This window comes from Stegostoma tigrinum, chromosome 9 (genome assembly GCF_030684315.1).
Source record: "Stegostoma tigrinum isolate sSteTig4 chromosome 9, sSteTig4.hap1, whole genome shotgun sequence".
Classification (NCBI taxonomy): Eukaryota; Metazoa; Chordata; class Chondrichthyes; order Orectolobiformes; family Stegostomatidae; genus Stegostoma; species Stegostoma tigrinum.
In genome coordinates, this window is record NC_081362.1 from 29,638,998 (window position 1) to 29,659,748 (window position 20,751).

At 41.3% G+C, this 20,751-nt stretch overlaps 1 protein-coding gene across 13 annotated transcripts in view; it reads right to left on the reverse strand.

Annotated features, from left to right (window-relative positions):
* Nucleotides 1–20,751, reverse strand: part of snx14 (sorting nexin 14) — a 234,146-nt gene that overhangs the window by 76,651 nt on the left and 136,744 nt on the right. For 12 of the 13 annotated variants that reach the window (XR_009446141.1, XR_007248056.2, XR_007248055.2 and 9 more), the window contains 3 exons: nt 16,173–16,256; nt 14,181–14,281; nt 6,103–6,214 (listed from right to left, as the gene is read on the reverse strand). Coding sequence is in view for 9 of the 13 variants with exons in the window: in XM_048535544.1 (XP_048391501.1) it covers nt 6,103–6,214; nt 14,181–14,281; nt 16,173–16,256 (297 nt within the window). In the remaining 4 variants the exon portion in view is untranslated. The remainder of the gene's footprint in view (nt 1–6,102; nt 6,215–14,180; nt 14,282–16,172; nt 16,257–20,751) is intronic. The other variant, XM_048535539.2, reaches the window with a different exon arrangement.

Here is a 20,751-nt window from a genome sequence, read left to right on the forward strand (position 1 = left end):
CAGGGGACGGAGCCGGTAAAGATGAGTGTAGGTGGGGAGTTAGGGTGGGGATTGGTCAGTCCAGGGAAGACAGATAGGCCAAGGAGGCAGGTAGGTAGGAGGTCGGGGCGGGAGTTGAGGAAGGAGGAGTGGATAGGTGGGTGAATGGACAGACAGGGACGAGCTGGGCTGGTTTTGGAATGCGGCCCGGGGGAAGGGGAGATTTTAAAGTCCACATTGACACCACTGGACTGCAGGGTTCCCAAGCGAAATGCAAGGTGCTGTTCCTGCAACCTTCAAGTGGCATTGTTGTAGCAGTGGAGGGGGCCCAGGATGGACATGTCGTCCAAGGAGTGGGAGGGGGAGTTGAAGTGGTTCGCAACTGGGAGGTGCAGTCGTTTGGCGCAAACTGAATGTAGGTGTTCCACAAAGCAGTCTTCAAACCTCCGCTTGGTTTCCCCGATGTAGAGGTGGTGACATCAGGAACTGCAGATACAGTGTAGCACATTAGCAAATGTGCGGGTGAACATCTGTTTGATTGGATGGTTTTCTTGGAGCCTGGGATAATCTTCAAAATCACTCCTCCCCCGACCGCATCAGAAAAACCAGCCCAGCTCGTCCCTGGCTCCCAAACCTGTCTGTCCATTCTCCCACCTATCCACACCTCCCACCTCAAACTCCACCCCCTACCTACCAGCCTCATCCCCGCCTCCTTGACCAGTCTGTCTTCCCAGGGCGGACTAACCCCCACCCTAACTCCCCACCTACTCTCACCTTTACTGGCTCCACTCCCACCTCTTTGACCTGTCCGTCTCCTCTCCACCTTTATCCATTTTCCATCCGCCTCCCTTCCCCCCCACCCCACCTCCAATTATTTCAGAATCCCACTCCCGCTCCCCCATTTCTGAAGAAGGGTCTACACCCAAAACGTCAGCTTTTCTGCTCCTCTGATGCTGCTGGCCTGCTGTGTTCATCCAGCTCTACACCCTGTTATAACAAATTCTTGTGTTCAGTTTACAAGTAGTTTATACTCCAGCTCTATTCAAACAACTCTATCTACAAATTAATTTGTTATATCCATAAAGTATTAACTGCCCAATTCATTTATTCTTTCAGCCTTCATTGTCAGTTCATGTTTGCTCAATCCCTCTAGACTGTGTTAGGATTTAGTTGTATAGTAGAATTACTAGATTTCTCAAAATGGTCTAACTCAAGAGGACATACACAATTCCCAATCTTAACTCAAAATCTAGATGATTGTAAGAATTCCTCAGTGTGAGGTCCAGGTTATTTTAATGGTTTTGATTCTCCTGCACAACACTGGCAGGAGTGACATCAAGATTTGAGAGAGCAAATAGTCAGCACAGTTTTGTGAAGGGAAGGTCGTGCCTCACAAACCTTATTGAGTTCTTTGAGAAGGTGACCAAACAGGTAGATGAGAGTAAACCAGCTGATGTGGTGTATATGGATTTCAGGAAGGCGTTCGATAAGGTTCCCCACAGTAGGCTATTGTACAAAATGCGGAGGAATGGAATTGTGGGAGATACAGCAGTTTGGATCGGAAATTGGCTTGCTGAAAGAAGACAGAGGGTGGTAGTTGATGGGAAATGTTCATCCTGGAGACCAGTTAGTAGTGGTGTACCGCAAGGGTCGGTGGTGGGTCCACTGCTGTTTGTCATTTTTATAAATGACTTGGATGAGGATGTAGAAGGACGGGTTAGTAAATTTGCAGACGACACTAAGGTCGGTGGAGTTGTGGATAGTGACGAAGGATGCTGTAGGTTGCAAAGGGACATAGATAAGCTGCAGAGCTGGGCTGAGAGGTGGCAAATGGAGTTTAATGCAGACAAGTGTGAGGTGATGCTCTTTGGTAGGAGTAACCAGAAGGCAAAGTACTGGGCTAATGGTAAGATTCTTAGTAGTGTCGATGAGCAGAGAGATCTCGGTGCCCATGTACACAGATCCTTGAAAGTTGCCACCCAGGTTGACAGGGCTGTTAAGAAGGCATACAGTGTTTTAGCTTTTATTAATAGAGGGATCGAGTTCCGGAACCAGGAGGTTATGCTGCAGCTGTACAAAACTCTGGTACGGCCGCACTTGGAGTATTGTGTACAGTTCTGGTCACCGCATTATAAGAAGGATTTGGAAGCTTTGGAAAGGGTACAGAGGAGATTTACTAGAATGATGCCTGGTATGGAGGGAAGGTCTTACGAGGAAAGGCTGAGGGACTTGAGGCTGTTTTCGTTAAAGAGAAGAAGGTTGAGAGGTGACTTAATGGAAACCTATAAAATAATCAGAGGGTTAGATAGGGTGGATAGGGAGAGCCTTTTTCCTAGGATGGTGACGGCGAGCATGAGGGGGGCATAGCTTTAAATTGAGGGGTGAAAGATATAGGACAGATGTCAGAGGTAGTTTCTTTACTCAGACAGTAGTAAGCGAATGGAACGCTTTGCCTGCAACGGTTGTAGATTCGCCAACTTTAGGTACATTTAAGTCGTCATTGGATGAGCATATGGACGTACACTGAATAGTATAGGTTAGATGGGCTTGAGATCGCTATGACAGGTTAGCACAACAAGGGCCAAAGGGCCTGTACTGTGCTGTAATGTTCTATGCTCTATGTAAAACTGAGGTGGATGCAAGACATCAACATGTTCACAAATACTGGAGCTGAAGGTGTTAATTGGGGTGGGTGGAGTAGGTAATTGAGGGCAGAGAACTGTTTGTGGGGCCTAGAGAGTATTCCTGCTCCTTTGGACCCCAAAGAATCCTTCCTATAACTAAAACGAAGTTTAACTTGCTACCTGCTAGCCTCCAATTTGACACTGTCTGTACCTTTCACAATTTTAAGTATTAATCTCACTGCAGCATTAATGATATTAACAGGTCATAACCTTACACGAGATTTATCTCTCCAGTTAAAATAACAGAGGGCTAAATAGCACAGCCAATTGCTATTTAAGCTTCTCTACTAACCCTTGTGAATTCAATCAAAACTGAGCAATACTAATCAAGCCAAGGTGAAGTAAGGGCAGTAGGTAAAGGTATCAAGAGAAGTTCTAGAACTGATCTGAATCAGAGTCCAGTCTTTATTTGGAACAACTGGATCCGTATATGTCACAAACAAATTTCAAAATGCCCCCAACGGTAGGGGACTCCAAAACGAGTGTAGGTTTAAGGTGAGAGAGAAAAGATTTAAAACAGACCTCAGGGACAACATTTTCCTGTAGAGAATAATGCATGTGTACAATGAGCTGCCAAGAGGTGGCAGTGGCGGCTGATGTAGAACATAGAACATAGAACAGTACAGCACAGAACAGGCCCTTCAGCCCACAATGTTGTGCCGACCATTGATCCTCATGGATGCACCCTCAAATTTCTGTGACCATATGCATGTCCAGCAGTCTCTTAAATGACCCCAATGACCTTGCTTCCACAACTGCTGCTGGCAACGCATTCCATGCTCTCACAACTCTCTGCGTAAAGAACCTGCCTCTGACATCCCCTCTATACTTTCCACCAACCAGCTTAAAACTATGACCCCTCGTGCTAGCCATTTCTGCCCTGGGAAATAGTCTCTGGCTATCGACTCTATCTATGCCTCTCATTATCTTGTATACCTCAATTAGGTCCCCTCTCCTCCTCCTTTTCTCCAATGAAAAGAGACCGAGCTCAGTCAACCTCTCTTCATAAGATAAGCCCTCCAGTCCAGGCAGCATCCTGGTAAACCTCCTCTGAACCCTCTCCAAAGCATCCACATCTTTCCTATAATAGGGCGCCCAGAACTGGACGCAGTATTCCAAGTGCGGTCTAACCAAAGTTTTATAGAGCTGCAACAAGATCTCACGACTCTTAAACTCAATCCCCCTGTTAATGAAAGCCAAAACACCATATGCTTTCTTAACAACCCTGTCCACTTGGGTGGCCATTTTAAGGGATCTATGTATCTGCACACCAAGATCCCTCTGTTCCTCCACGCTGCCAAGAATCCTATCCTTAATCCTGTACTCAGTTTTCAAATTCGACCTTCCAAAATGCATCACCTCGCATTTATCCAGGTTGAACTCCATCTGCCACCTCTCAGCCCATCTCTGCATCCTGTCAATGTCCCGCTGCAGCCTACAACAGCCCTCTACACTGTCAACGACACCTCCGACCTTTGTGTCGTCTGCAAACTTGCTGACCCATCCTTCAATTCCCTCGTCCAAGTCATTAATAAAAATTACAAACAGTAGAGGCCCAAGGACAGAGCCCTGTGGAACCCCACTCACCACTGACTTCCAGGCAGAATATTTTCCTTCTACTACCACTCGCTGTCTTCTGTTGGCCAGCCAATTCTGTATCCAAGCAGCTAAGTTCCCCTGTATCCCATTCCTCCTGACCTTCTGAATGAGCCTTCCATGGGGAACCTTATCAAATGCCTTACTGAAGTCCATATACACCACATCCACAGCTTGACCCTCATCAACCTTACTAGTCACATCCTCAAAAAACTCGATAAGGTTTGTAAGGCATGACCTACCCCTCACAAAGCCGTGTTGACTGTATTTGATCAAGCCATGCTCTTCCAGATGGTCATAAATCTTATCCCTCAGAATCCTTTCTAACACCTTGCAGACGACAGACGTGAGACTTACCGGTCTATAATTGCCGGGGATTTCCCTATTTCCTTTCTTGAAGAGAGGAATTACATTTGCCTCTCTCCAGTCCTCAGGTACGACTCCAGTGGAGAGCGAGGATGCAAAGATCTTCGCAAGTGGCGAAGCAATTGCATTTCTCGCTTCCCAAAGCAGCCGAGGACAAATCTGATCCGGGCCTGGCGACTTGTCAATCTTAACGTTTGACAAAATTTTCAGTACATCAGCTTCCTCTATCTCTATCCATTCCAGCATGCACACCTGCTCTTCAAAGGTTTCATTCACTACACAGGTCGTTTCTTTCGTAAAGACAGAAGCAAAAAACTCATTTAGGGCTTCCCCTACCTCCTCAGGCTCCACACACAAGTTCCCTATGCTATCCCTGATCGGCCCTACTCTTTCTTTGACCATTCTCTTATTCCTCACGTAAGTGTAAAATGCCTTTGTGTTTTCCCGGATTCCTTCTGCCAAGCCTTTCTCGTGCCCCCTCCTGGCTCTCCTCAGACCATTTTTGAGCTCCTTCCTTGCCTGCATGTAATCCTCTCTAGCTGAACTTGACCCTAGCTTCCTTACAACATTTAAAAGGCATTTATGTGGGTGTATGAATAGGCAGGGTTTAGACAAATATGGACCATTTGCTGGCAAATAAGACAAGATTTATTTAGATATCTGGTCACCATGGACAAGTTGGACCAAAGGATCTATTTCCATGCTGTACAGTTCTATGACTGTATGATATGACTACTCACACAAATAATCTTCATAGAACATCATCATAGAATCCCCAGTGTGGAAACAGGTCCTTTGGCCCAACAAGTCCACACTAACCCTTGGAGCATCCCATCCTCCCATAATGCACAGCCCACAATGTACATATCTCTGAACACTATGGGCAATTTAGCACAGCCAATCCACATTACCTGCACATCTTTGGACTGTGGGAGGAAACTGCAGCACCCAGAGGAAACCCACGCAAACACAGGGAAAATCTGCAAACTCCACGCAGACAATCGCCAGAGGGTGGAATTGAACCTGGGTCCCTGGTGCTGTGGCTACAGTGCTAACTACGGAGCCACCGTGCGGCCCAATGTGAAACGTGAACAATCCCAACATGAAATCAAAAATCAGGTAACTAATCAAACAATCACATACATATTATTTGAATTTCTGTCAATTTCTGAAAAAGACATATTTTAACCTGAACAAAATTGCTGGCTAGCTATTGCTAAGGAGGAACCTTGTCGCACTGACACCCACTACACTGTGACACAAGCATGTTGTTAATCACTGTTTACTTAAAGCTTCATTAATGCCTTTTATTTGCACAGTGTAAAATCTGATTCTAATCTGAATTTCTTTTTAAGTTCAAGACTTTGTGTATTCACATAATTCTCAGTCATCTCAGTTAGAATGGCAAATTATTCATTTCTTATCAAAAAAGATCAAGGCAATGTGCAGCATGGTCTGAACAGATCATTATACTCACCCAGATTTACATCCGGAAGAATTTTCTCAAGAAACTGTGATTGACAGCCATCTGGGGATAGAAAGTCGGCCAGGAGTTGGCTGTTGCTTAGTTCTGGGTGTTTCAACAAATTCTATTAATAAAATTGATTAAATCAATTAAATCAACTCATGGTGTAAGCAGAATATTTGGACTTTAACAACTCAATTTTCTCAATGGGTTATTCTAAACCAAACAAGTCAGCACTTGACTTAGAACTTACACACAACAGAAAATCTAGACAACATCATTGCCAGTATACTGTTTTTAAAAGTTCAAGTGAAGGCTGGTCAATCACAATTAATTTCTGAATTTTGTTTTAGGACATTCTTGGGTCATTTTCTTTGGAGAAGGACATCCTTTTTCTCATCCAATTCTTGGCAATACAATTCGAAACAAGTAGAGACAGTAAGAACTGCTGATGCTGGAGTCAGAGATAATAGTGTGGAGCTGGAGGAACACAGTGGGCCAGGCAGCAACAGAGGAGCAGGAAAGTGGTCATTTCAGGTCAGGGACCTTCTTCAGAAATGGGGGATGGGGAAGGGAGCTCTGAAATAAAGAGAGAGAGGAGGGATGGGGCTGGGGAAGGTAAGCAGGATGGGAATAGGTGAGTGCAAGTAGGCAGTGGGGGGGGATTGGTCAGTGAGGTGGGAGGAACGGATAGGTGGGAGAGAAGATAGGCCGATTAAGTCATGGTAAGGAGGCGCAGATGAGGGAAAGTTGGTCATGGAATGAGGGATAACCTCATTACAATCCTTTTCTGCTCCATCTCAAAATGTCAGACTGTCCAGCTGACACAGTACAATGCGCAGTAATCTCCTACACTTAAATATTATTCATCAGTTCCACAGTTCTACCTGTTAATTATTTGATCTAATCTGACATCTGCAACCTTAAGTGTTGTATTTGAGCATATGTTGACATCATCACTAAGACCTCCAATTCTCACTTCCATGACATCATTTGATTCCACTCCTGGCTCAGTAGCATTTCCAGCGAAATTCTAACACCTTTGTTATCTACTCTAATAAAATGCTGGCCAGCATACCCAGTTCTACCACTAAACTGGCTATCAATCCAAACTCTTGCTGCCTTTCTTAATTCATATTCAATCCTGTTCAATTATACTCCCTCAACTTGCAGACCCCCACTGGCCTCTGAATAACTAACGCTTTGATTTTAAAATTCTCATCCTCATTTCCAAATTCCTCCAATTGTCTTGTCCCTCCCCATCTACATAACCTTTGTCAGTTTTATAATCCTTCAAAACATTTGCACTCCACGACTCAGGACAGCCCCAGACTTTGACCTACCATGTCTTTAACTGCATTGGGCCCAAGGTCTGGAATTTCCTGCTACTTTCCTTATTTAGGATACTTCTTAAAAGCTTCCTCTTTGATCAAGCTTTGGCCAGCTATCCTAATCATTCCTTCTGTGGCTTGGTGTAAAATTTCGTTTTAAAATGCTTTTACCCTGTGAAGCACCGACCCTGCCAAGCATTTCAATTACTTAGCCAAATCAAGTGAATCTTTCAATGTTTAAATTAACAGTAAAGGAGAATTATCCATTTCAAATTATTGAAAACAACAGTCCTTCAACCAAACATGCAGGACACAAGAAGTGGTATTACATAACATCAGCCATTATGTGCCTGAACATAGCCCCAGAAACTTATCTCGAACTAAAGCATGTTATGACTGAGGTTGTAAAGTTGCACTGTATTGCTCTAGTCCTACTACTTCACTAGTCACAATGTAAATTTAAATGCTTTACCCAATTTCTGGCAGTAAATTTTAATATTAAAGTTTAGACAAAACATTTCTGTAATAAACACAATTGATTATAAAAAGACTTAAATTAGATTTACAGATTGAATCCAAAAATATAAATTTTAACTCAATGAAATACGTCCACACACAAATTAAGGGAAAAAAATTAAAACTTTCTCTGCAGTGATTAATTTTGAAAGAAAATACTTTGGCCAATGACTGATGGCCTTTGAAACAAAACGATAAAGCAGGAAATGTTCAATATGGCTTTCAGTTGGCCTCCTGGTACACGTCAATCGGCATAATTAAACATGGACAGCTGTCAATGGAACCTTTACAGATGCAGTTCAGTCAGTAATCGTCAAGAAATGATCTGTTAGAGGTTTTTTCAAGAGAACAAATAGATCAGTGTTTCAGTTATAACAATGGACCCCCAAAGAAGTTTTCACAGAAAGGTAGAGGATGAACTGGGTAGTTGCCAACTCACAGCCGCTATGCCTCAAATGAATTCTCAACAATATCAAAATAGGCACAGATCTTGCTAACCACAACTCAAATCCAGCAACCACCGACTGTGGCTGCTCATTTAGATTAAACCATGTGATTTCCAGTAAGTGGTTTTGGAAAATGTCCCCTTTCAATTCAGAAAAAAGTCAGACATCTTCTCAGCACTCCAAATGAACAACTACCCCAATTCATTAAAAATTAATCCTAAAAAAATGTGGCCCCAGACCAGCCAACATAATCAGCTGCAAAATGAATTGCTTGTTTTCACTGTATTGGGAGCTATTAAAGATTTTCAGTACAATCTAGAGCCCGTTCCTAATTGCCTCGGACGGTGATGGTGAGTTGCTTTCTTGGGGCCGCTGAAGACCAAGTGGTGCAGGTATTCCAGGATTTTATCCATGTGATGGTAAATAAATGGCAAAGTAACATTGTCTGTCTGGTGAAAGCAGAAACTGTTTGCCAGCTAATAATGGTGGGAAGCAGAACATTTGGAAATCAATTAAGACACAAAGTTGTTATGGAAGAGTATGTCTGCCGAAATGTTAATTCAACTCCACCTCGCAAATTTTAGTCAGTTACATGTCAGTTGTCTCTCAAGATACTGATCATGAGAAGCAAACGTCAAAGGGATATTTTTACCTCAAAAGTTGAAGAATCTATTTTAATCCAAGAATTTTACTTGGAGTTGATATTGTTTTTAATCTGTTTGGCCATTTTTTTGTGTACAGGTACAGAAAGTCATCTCATAGATGCAGTACCGAAGGTATTACAGCAGGGATATAGAGAGAGAAACAGACCCTTTAATCCACCTCACCCATACTGACCAGATATTATTTTAAATTAATGTAGTCCTGTTTGCCATCAATTGGCCCATATCCCTTTAAACCCTTCCTATATGCATACGCATCTAAATGCCTTTTGAATGTTGTAATTGTACCAGTCTCCACCACCATTACATCTTTCAACTTGGAGTCAGACTAGTTTTATTTCCAAAGTAGGAAGTTACAAAATGCCACACCAACAGTCTACAAAATGTAAGTAAGTTTTTTTGAAGAAAATAGAAAGCATTTGCAATTACAAATCTGCTAATACGAATTCACTCCATAGGTACATGCGTGTGCACGTATGCGTGCGTGTGCACGAGGCCTGCGTGCAAGAAAACGCACATGCACACAGGTGTGTGAGACAGGGTTAGTGTGAGTGAGAGTATTATCACAGCGTGTATCTATGTGCAAGTGTTTGAGTGTATACATCGTGGTGGGGTCACCTCTAGTGTGACATGAACCCAAGATCCCATTTGAGGCCGCCCTCATGGATACCAAACTTGACTAACAGCCTTGCTCAGTGACTCTGCTTTGTTCTGTATCCTGAAGTCTGCCGTAGAGATTCGAGGCTAAATGTCCTTGACAGCTGAAGTGTTCCTCCACAGGGAGGGAGTGTCTGTGTCTGGTGACTGTTGCGCAGTGCCCATTCATTCATTGTCACAATATCTGGATGGTTTCGCCAGTGATAACTACCACAGTACGCAATTGCAAAAGTTAAACTTATGATTTACCAAGTCAGGTCAAAACCTAGAATCTGTCACGTTAAATATTACCTTTAGTTGAGATCATAGTAAAGTCCTACTCTCGGCAGAATAGGACTTATTTAAATTTAGGAAGAATCTTTGAATAAATGAATATGTGGCAGCATGGACATACAACAGAAGTGTTGTTGACTATTTTACACAACTGGACTTACAAAATGCTTCGGCTTTTCTGGGAATAGAAAGCACAAGTGGATTGTTTCATCTTTCAATAAGTTTGAAGCAAGTTAACAAATACATTGAATGTTGAAATAAATACAGGAACTATAAAAGAGTGAGGTGTTTAAAAGGTTACCCATCATTTTGATGCAAAATTGAAATGTCAATGATAGAAGTGGCTGAGTCCGTTAAAAATGAAAAACGAAATCACGAATTACAAGAGAAGAAACAGGTCAAAGAAGTTTGAATTTCAAAGAGAAGTCTCAGATAACACGACATGGAGAAAGGAAATCTTAGAATAAAGGAACAAAAGAAAAGGGATAAGAATCACTTCCTGAGCTGTTACCAATGAGAGATTTGTTTCAACATGCGAATTCAGAAGTATAGTTTTTAGGGTAAACAGCCAAAATAGTAAAATAAAAGGGGAAAACATAAACATGATATAAAGCAGATAACATGTAATAAAACAGGCACACTAAAGCTAGTTGTTGCAAATTAAATGTGACACCAATTGCAGTAATAGAAAGACCTATGTAAGTGCAGGCTGACATTTGACTCATCTCGTAATAACATCAGGTGGGTTGAGACAATTAACATTCACAGTAAAAGTATAAAAAAGTATAACCCATTTATCTCAAGACATTTTTCATAAATTGAAAAGCAACAGAATAACTTTTATATCATACCTAAAATGATTCCACGTACAGTTCCAAGACACCACTCATAATAGCCACACCTCAGAGTCTGTAAGTTCAAATCACTTGACATTTTAACTTCTGGATTGGAACGGTGATCGTTCCTTCCTGAATGCAACACACACAAACTTAACTGTACTCAGCTTTCAATCCAATCTAATTCACTTTGTCTATCATTCTAGTGTCAGATGCATTGTCCTCAACAGCCATTCTGTTCCAAAAACTTAATGAGACTGTGCCACTTAAAGTTAAAGGTTAAGCTAAAAATCTGTCTCAGCTATGGGCATTACCCTTAAGTTAAAAGAAAAATCCACAATACAGTAACAAACCTTTGAGGACAAATGATTTAACATGCACAGTTGTCAAATAATCTAAATAAACAAAAGTTGACTAGCAATGCACAACCATTCACTCCACAGCCAGGCTTCAGAAATCATCTCTGATGTAAGTCACCAAGGCTAGAGAAATACTCACAATACAGTCAGTCAGAGTAATAGCGAGGATTCAAACAAACCATTTGGTTAAACTAGTCCATGCCGACCATGTTCCCAAACTAAACTAAAGTAGGTCCACTTTGCCTGCATGAGGTCCATAACCCTCAAAACCTTTTCCATTCATGTACTTCTCCAAATGTCTTTTAAATGTTGTAACTGCATCCACCACTTCCTCTGGCAGTTCATTCCACCGATGTAAAAAAAAAGTTTCCCTTCATGTACTTTTTAAAATCTTTTTCCTCTCACCCTAAAAAATATGCCACCTAGCTTTGAACCACCCCCCCAACCCTCAACCCTAGAGAAAAGGCCCCTGTTATTCACTTTATCAATGCCCCTCATGATTTTATAAACCTCTATAAAGGTCCCCCTTCAACTTCCTATGCTCTAGTGAAAAAAGTCCCTGTCTACCCCGCCAATTTTTAAAAAATTCAAACCCTCCAATCTAGCAACATTCTGGTAAATCTTTTCTGAAACCTCTTCAATACTGTACTCCAGAAGAGGCCCCAAAATCCTGTACAACCTTACAACGATGTCCCAACTCCTACACTCAATGGTCTAAGCAATGAAGACAAGTATACTAAATACCTCCTTAACCACCCTGCCTAATGCAAATTTTGAAGAATTACGTACCTTAACCCCTAGGTCTCTGTTCCTTAGCACCGCACAGGGCCCTACCATTAATTGCCTAAGTCCTGCCCTTGTTCATTTTACCAACATACAATTGGCATTTATCCAAATTAAACTCCATTTGCCACTCTACAGCCTGTTGGCCAAAATGAACAAGATATTTTCGTAATCTTCAATAACCTCCTTCACTGTCCATAATATCACCAAGTTTGGTGTCATCCACAAACTTACTAACCATGTCTCTTATATTCTTACCCAAATCGTTCATATAAATGACAAACAAATGTGCATCATTACCAATCCATGTGGAATAATCGCTGGTCACAGGCCTCCGCTACTTGCCTCTGTCTCCAACCATCAAGCCAGTTTTGTATCAAATTGGCAAGGTCTTTCTGAATCACATGATTTAACTTTACTAAATAAGCTATCGTGCCAAACCTTGTCAAAGGCTGTACCAAAGTCCACGTGAATAAAGTCTACCACTACACCCTCAATCTTTTAGGCTACTTCCTTAAAAACAATTCAAACAAGTTTGAGAGATACAATTTCCCTCACACCAAACCATGCTTTCTCTGATCACTCCTTGCATCTCCAAATGCACGTATATCCTATCTTTCAGAATCACATCCAATAATTTACCCACCACTGATCCCAAGCTTACAAGGCTTCTCCTTACAGACTTTATTAAATGAAGGCACAACATTAGTCACTCTTCAGTTCTCTGGAACCTCACACGAGGCTGCAGATGTTACAAATACCTCTATTAGGCGTCCTGCAATTTCTTCTCTAACTATGCAGGAAGTCCTGGGATACATTTGATTAGTCCTGGACATTTAACCACTTTTGTGTTTTCTGAGACTTCCAGCACTTTCTCTTCTGTAACGTGAACTGTTTTCAAAACATAAATACTTATTTCTCAGAGTTCTCTAGCTCCCATTTCCTTTTTCAAAGTAAAAACTGAAGTGCGATATTCATTTACTATCTCTCCCACCTCCTGAAGTCCAACAGAGACAACCTCGTCAATCTTTATGGAGTCCTTCTCTCTCTCTCTCTCTCTCTAGTTGATCAATCGCTCTTAATGTACTTGTATATTATCTTTGGATTATCCTTAGCCTTGGCAGATAAGGTCATCTCACATTCCTTCTTCGTTCTCCTGATTCCCTCTTAAGAATGCCTGTACTCTTTATGTCCTTCAAGAGATTCCTCTGATCTCAGTTGTCTCTATCTAATATACGATCTTTCTTATTCTTAACTAGAACCTCATTGTTCACTACTCTTACCAGCCTAATCCCTCATTCTAACGGGAACATAATATCTCCGAGCTCTCATTATCATACCACTGAAAGCTTCCCACATGAGAGTCGTCCCTCTACCTTCAAACAATCTCCCATCAACTTTAGAAAGTTCTTGTCTCATACCATTAAAATTTGCCTTACTCTAATTAAGAACTAACTTTTAGATCAGGTCTATCCTTTTTCATAACTTAGTTATGATGACTAGTCCCAAAATACTCCCCAACTCAAACCTCAGTCACTTGTCCTGCCTTATTTCCTCAGAGGTGGTCAGGTTTTGCTCTTTTTCTAGTAGGTACATTTATATAAAGGAAAATGTTCCTGAACACATTTAACAAATTCCTCACTATCCATTTCTTTGACTGACATAGTGTTAATGTTTGGAAATCAAAATCCTATTACAACCCTATTCTTTCATATATCTAAAGATCTCTCTACACATTTGCTCTTCAATTTCCCACTGTCTATTAAATATTAACTATTATAAGTTAATTAACAATTTCAGTACAGAAAACCTGGTTACTAACACAAAAACCAGAAGTGCAAACTCAACCAATAACATTCATATTTATACAAGTAAATTTCACAGTTTACATCACAGCAGTTAAAAGTCATGCTCAGCACACTCAAAGCATGTTAGAAACATGGAAACTAGGAACAGGAGTAGGTCATTAAGCCCTTCCAGCCTGTTCTGCCACTTAATGTGAATATGACTGATCCTCTATCTTAATTTCATATTACCACTTTTAAAATCTTGGAATTTCACTTTCTTGGACATATTTAGTGACTTTGCCTCCATGGGGTTTTGTGGTAAAGAATTCCACAGGTTCACTAACCATCAAGTGAAGAACTATTTCCTCTTAAGACTGCAGTAAGTCATCCTTACGACTGCACTCAAATTAAAATGCATTGACAAGCCAAATTTTATGTACCTGCAGATATTCCTGAAACTCTTCTCGTTTAGAATTTAGGAAGTCAAAGTTCTTGGATCCAATGAGCCGCTTTGAAGGAAGCTGTGCATCTGGGAAAGATCCTAAAAGCACAAATCAATGAATTGCTAATAGATACGCATTCTTTTAGTTTCCTAGATATTGAGCTAATCGATAAGCAAAACACGGAAACCTAGGTACTCTCCACTTGCACCCTGTAGTGATTTGATAATTCATTCTGGCAATTTCTATTTCTGAGCCAAGCTAATTAATAAGAAATAAAGACAAGAAAAAAAACAAAAACATTCAGACTGCTTCATTATACAGGTTCTGTTTCTAATTGCAATCCTGCAGATCAGCTCTGCAGCAAGTTACACGATTCCAAATTCTAAATCTGGTCCACCATCTACAGGACTCAAGTCAGCCATTTGTCTGGATAAGTACAACTCTAACAATAAGTCTGCCACCATCGAGAACAAAGCAACCAGCTTGACTGGCAGCCAAATCTTCATATTGACTTCAGCTGTCATCTACGTTCAGTATCAGTGTATATTATCTACAAATGCACTGCAGTAACGTTACAAGGTTCTTTTGAAAGCAAATCCAAACCCATGACTACCACCACCTAGAAGGGCAAAGGCAGCGAATACCATCATCTGCAAGTTCCCTCTAAGGCATACACCAGCCTTACTTGCTGTGCTTCAATGCTAATGAGGTGGGGGCAGTGCATTGTAATGGAGAGGGGTGTCCAAGAAGAGTCTTCAAAGGGGCCACCTGAACAGGTCTTAAAAATGAAAACAAAAGGGCGACTACGTTGCTGTGATTATACTAAAGGCCTCCCAACTGTAACAGGGAAGCACAGGAGCAGCTATGTAGGCAAATCACAGAAAGGTACAAGAGAAATAGGGTTACAGTTGTAGGGGATTTCAACTTTGCTAACACTAAGATTTCTTCATTGTGAAAGGATTAGACAGGGTTGAACTTATAACATGCATTTAGGAAAACTTTTTGTGCCAATATATAGATACTCTTACTAGAGCAGTGCTACAGCTAATGCTAGGGAAAGAAGCCAAGCAGGTGGTTAAAGATTCATTGGATGAGCATTATGGGGATAGTGGCCGCAATCTTTTCAGAATCATTAATGGAAAGGGATAAGGACAAGGATAGCACTGCAGTTAAGTGTTAACTTGAGAAAAGGTGAATTTCAATTCATTAGACAGGATCTGCAAAAACAGACTGGGTGCAGTTACTTGCAGGAAGGTCTGTATTTGGAAAGGTGGAGTCTCTTAAAAGTAGTACAGAGGGAATTCAGGGTCAGTGCGTACCTCTCAGAGGGAAGGGCAAGGGCAACAAGCTCAGGGAATCCAGGATTTCAAGGGATATAGAGTCTGATAAAGAAAAGGAAGGATGGATGTGTCAGGTACAGCGCATTAAAATCAGGAGAGGCTCTTCAAAAGTGGGAGGCTATTTAAAAAGGAAGTTGAGAGCAAACAGTGGTCTCAAAATATCTTTAGCATTTGGGATCAAGGAAAACCTCCACACTTTTTAATCAGCATATTAAGAGTAACAGGATTACCAGCGAAAAAGTGGGACCTACTTGAAACCAAAGGGGCAACCAGTGCAAGGAGCCAATGGACAAGTGACCATGTCGTTGATACAAAAGTTCCACATGTAGCTTAACTAATGGTGGTTAATAATGCTTCCCAGATTTGCATTTTACATCTCATTTTTGAAAGTTTCTCACATCAAGATCCTCAAGTGGTTTATTTATTGTCCTACAAAACAAGTTATAACTACTTGGCTGTAAATTCAAGACTAGATGAATCACGTATATATTTAACAAAACACGTATGTCACCATCTCAAAAAAAGGATGTAAATGTGAATCAAGTTTCACAGTCACAAATTAGCTTGTAATCAAAAGCAAATACTGTTGTTTTAAATTTGTGATGCAAACTGATTCACTGGATAAAGTATATTTTCTTCATCACTTTACCATGAAACTCTGTAAGCTTCGACTCTAGGACGTAAAATTCAAAATATCTTCGGTAAACGAAGCAGTTTTCATTTTCATGTCCTTCTGAAAAGCAAAGCAGAATCAATTACAAAATTACAAAAAAGGACTGTAAAAATATTAAAGGAACTCAGTTAAGTCTAAAGTGCGAACATAAATAATTCTTGTTGCTATGATTAAACACACTAAGTAGCAGCTACAGTTGAGCAGTTAAAAATGTTGAAGACCAAAAAAAGTTAGGACAGTGCAAAAGAAATAATATGTTCAGGGTGTAACAAAAGATGTTCACTAAATAAAGAAACCAAAGGAAATTCTAGCCAACAATACAGATTTAACTCACCTGGATGACAGGGTATTTACAAGCTTTTAGCAATTACCATTTCAACTTAATGAAATGTTGAAGACACAAAGATGAAAGCTCAGACATCAGCACATCATGTCCTTTCAAAGAAGTACATTATTTACATTATACTTTGACAGTGATTAAAAATGTTTGTTTGTTAAATCTGTATTTTGTTACTAAGAAAAACACTTAACATTTCAGATCAGGGCTAACTAAACTAAGGGGCTTGGTAGTAGTGTCGGGGTGGGGAGGAGGGGGAGAAGACAATTTGTTCTGACTTGCTCGCAGTGAGAGTTGATCATCAGTATTGCATAAGGGAGGGCAGATGTGCATCACCACTACCAGTAAAAAAAAAGGTGATCAAAAGATTGTAAAAAGTATTGATTACTCCCACTTATATTTCATGGTTGAGTATGGCATTGCAAAAGGTGGTTATACCAGCAATAGCATCCTCAGCAAAGGAAATTTCCATAACAGCTTGGCACTCTGTAGCAACACTGCTTTAATCCTGTTTCAGAATTAAGTTAATTGCTACTTTTTTCCTGCCATAAACTCAATATTTATGCTGGTTTCAAACAATAATGAAGCAAACGTGCTTTGTCAATTAGTTTGAAGTTGCACCTCCAAGTAAATAAAAATATGGAACAACTGCTTTAATTATCTCTAACAAAAGCTTAAACTGTGTTAAGACAAACCAGCTTAAAATAATACTCAAAATAGGGAAGTTTACTCAATTGCTTAGAATTATAAAAGGTGTCATTCCAAATTGGTTTCAACACAGGATATTTCAAATACTCCACTGCCGAATTTGACAGACGTCAGAAATAGAGAATTATCCCAGGTAATCATAGCCTCCTCAGAAAGACAAGTGATCAGAATCTTGGCAGTATTTCCATGCTTTGAACCAGAAAACATACAATAAATTAACAAATTTGTCACTGGAGGCAGCTTCAAGTCCACATTTTCTGACATTTGAATAACATCTACTTTGTCTTTAATGTGACCATTTTATTCTCTCTCCAAAGATATTCCCTACTCCCAAAAGCCTGTTTCCTTTGCCAGTCTGGGTAGCTTCTAATCCAGGGGCAATTTTCATTATGAAGACCACCCAGTAGATTCTTTCCTCAGAATAAGTCCTAGCAGAGCTTACAGCCTTGTTTAGACTCTCACTAATTTTAGGATCTCTAATCAGAATACAAACTTCTACCCATATTCTGCACAAACAATACAGTCAGCATTTTTTCTGCTTCTCTGCTCTGCTCTTTCATATCCTTACAGGCTGACTTCACAGAATTGTTATGGTGCAGGAGATGACTATTTGATGCACATGTCTGCACCAGCTCTAAGCATGGTGATTTATGACACAGAACTGTACAGCACAAGAACAAGCCCGTGAGCCCATGATGTTGTGCCAAGCGCAACGTCAGATGAAACAAATCCCTTCTGCCTGCCCTTAGCACAAATCCCTCCATTTCTTGTATATTCATGTGTTTATGTAAAAGTCCCTTGAATACCCTTATGATATCTGCCTCCACCACCTCTAGCAGCACGTTCCACTGCCCCTCATGTCTCCTTTGAACTTGCCTCCTCTAATTTTAGAGCATGCCCCCTAGTTTTAGACACTTCACCTCAGGGGAAAAGATTCTGACCATCAACCCTATTAACACATCCCAATTTTATAGACTTATCAATTTTTCCCCTCAGTCTCCGCTGCCACTCCAGAGAAAGCAACCTCAGTTTTCCTGACCTCCCCTTATAGCTCATACCCTCTAATCAGGCAGCATCCTGGTAAATCTCTTCTGCACCCTCTCTAAAGCCTCCATGTCTTTCCTGTAATGTGACGGCAGAACTGAACATAATATTCAAGCGTAGCTTAACCGAAGTCTTATAAAGCTGCAACATGAAACCCTGATTCTTCTACTCAATTCCCTGACCAATAAAGGCTAGCATGCCATCTGGTTTGCAGGTGTGCTGATGACATAAAGGTTGGTGGAATTGCAGATAGCGGTGAGGGCCGTCAAAACGATATAGCTGGATATAAATCGCTTGGAGATCTGGGCAGGGGGATGGCAGATGGAGTTTAATCCGGAAAAAATATGAGGTAATGCATTTTGGAAGGTCTAATCCTGATGGAAAATGTACAGTAAAAGACAGAACCCTGAAGAGTACTGATAGGCAGTGGGATCTGGGTGTACAGGTATTCAGGTCATTGAAAGTGGCAATGCAAGTGGAAAAGGGAGTCAACAAGGCATAAAGCATGTTGCTTTCATCGATCAGGACACTGAATTAAAAAATTTGCAGGTAATGATGTAGCTTCATAGAACCTTAGTTAGGCCGCATTTGTAATATGGGGTTCAATTCTGGTCACCACACTACCGGAAGGATGTGGTGGTTTTGCAGCGGGTGCAGAAAAGATTTACCAGGATGTTGTCTAGTATGAAGGGCATTAGCTATAAGTACAGGTTGTAGAAACTTGGGTTGTTCTCACAGTAACGACAGACGTTGAGGGGGCGACCTGATTACGAAGGGTGTGGACAGAGTGGACGGTCAGAAACTTTTTCCTCAGGGTGAAAGAGTCAGTTACCAGGGATCTTGCGTTTCAGGTACAAGGGGCAAGGTTTGAAGATGATGTACAAGACAAGTTTTTTTTATATAAACAGAGGGTGGTGGGTGCCTGGATCACGCTACCTGGGGAGGTAGTGGAGGCAGATATAATAGTGACAAAGGCATCTTGCCAAATACATGAATAGGATGGAAAGGGCGGGCTTCGGTCCCTGGAAGGGTAGGAGGTTTTAGTCATGACGGGCAGCATGTCAGTGCAGGCTTGGAAGGCCAAAGGACCTGCTCCTGTACTGTACTTATTTTTTTTTGTTCTTTGTTATCTTTACCACACTAACTACTAGGGTGCCACTTTCAGGGAGCTATGGGCTTGAATCCCAAGATCCTTCTGGCCATCAATACTGCTGAGATCTACCATTAACTGTACTTGTCCTTAACATTTGATCTCCCAAAATGCAGATGCTCAAACTTACCCAGATTAAACTCCATCTGCCATTTCTCCACCCATATCTGCAACTGATCTATATCCCAATGTATCCTTTGACAATCTTCTATGCTATCCACAACTCCATCGATCTTTGTACCATCTGCACAATTACAATCCACCCATTTACATTTTCATCCAAGTCATTTATACATATCACAAACAGCAGCGGTCTCAGTACGGATCCCTGCAAAGCACTACTTGTCACAGACCGCTAGCCTGAAAAGCACCCTTCCACCAATACCCACTGTCTTCCATGTGCAAGCCAATTCTGATTCCAAATGGTCAATCACACTGGATGTTACGTATCTTAATCTTCTGGATGAGCCTACCTTGAAGGACCTTGTCAAAAGCGTTACTAAAATCCATGTAAACAACATCCACTGCTCTACCCTCATTGAATATTTTTAGGAGGAGAAGATGATGATCAAATCAAGTTAGCAAGACCTGACCTGCCCTGCCTAAAGCCATGCTGCCTGTCCCTAATTAGGACATGGGGTGAATCCTCCAGTTTCCTCCCACAGTCCAAAGACATGCAGGTTAGGTGGATTGGCCATGCTAAATTGCCCATAGTGTTCAGGGAGTTGTAGATTAGGTGGGTTATAGGGGGATGGGTCTGGGTGGGATGTTCTAAGGTTCGGTGTGGGCTCGTTGGGCCGAAGGGTCAGTTTCCACACTGTAAGGATTCTATGATTAGCTTCCAAACCACCAATGTGACATTCATTGGTCTGTAGTTTCCCAGAGTATCTCCATTTCCCTTCTTGAACATTAGCTACCTGCCAGTCCTTCAGAACCACTCCAGTGGCTAGACAGAATATAAAGATTTTGGTCAAGGCCCCAGCAATGTCCTCTCTCGCCTCTGTCAATAAGCTAGGGTAAATACCACTGGGGACTTATCCACTTTAACACTCTTCAAGAGATCCTTCACCACTTCCATCTTGATTTCAAAATGCTGCAGCTTTTCAGCACACTCCACACAAATCTGACTATCTTAGCGAGGGGGCGAGGGGGCGAGGGGAGAAACTGCCAATGCTGGATTTTGAGATATCAAAGTGTGGAGCCAGAGGAACACAGCAGGCCAGGTAGCATCAGAGGAGCAGGGAAGCTTGCGTTTTGGGTCTGGACCTTTCTTCAGAAATGGGGGAGGGGAAGGAGGCTCTGAAATAAATAGAGGA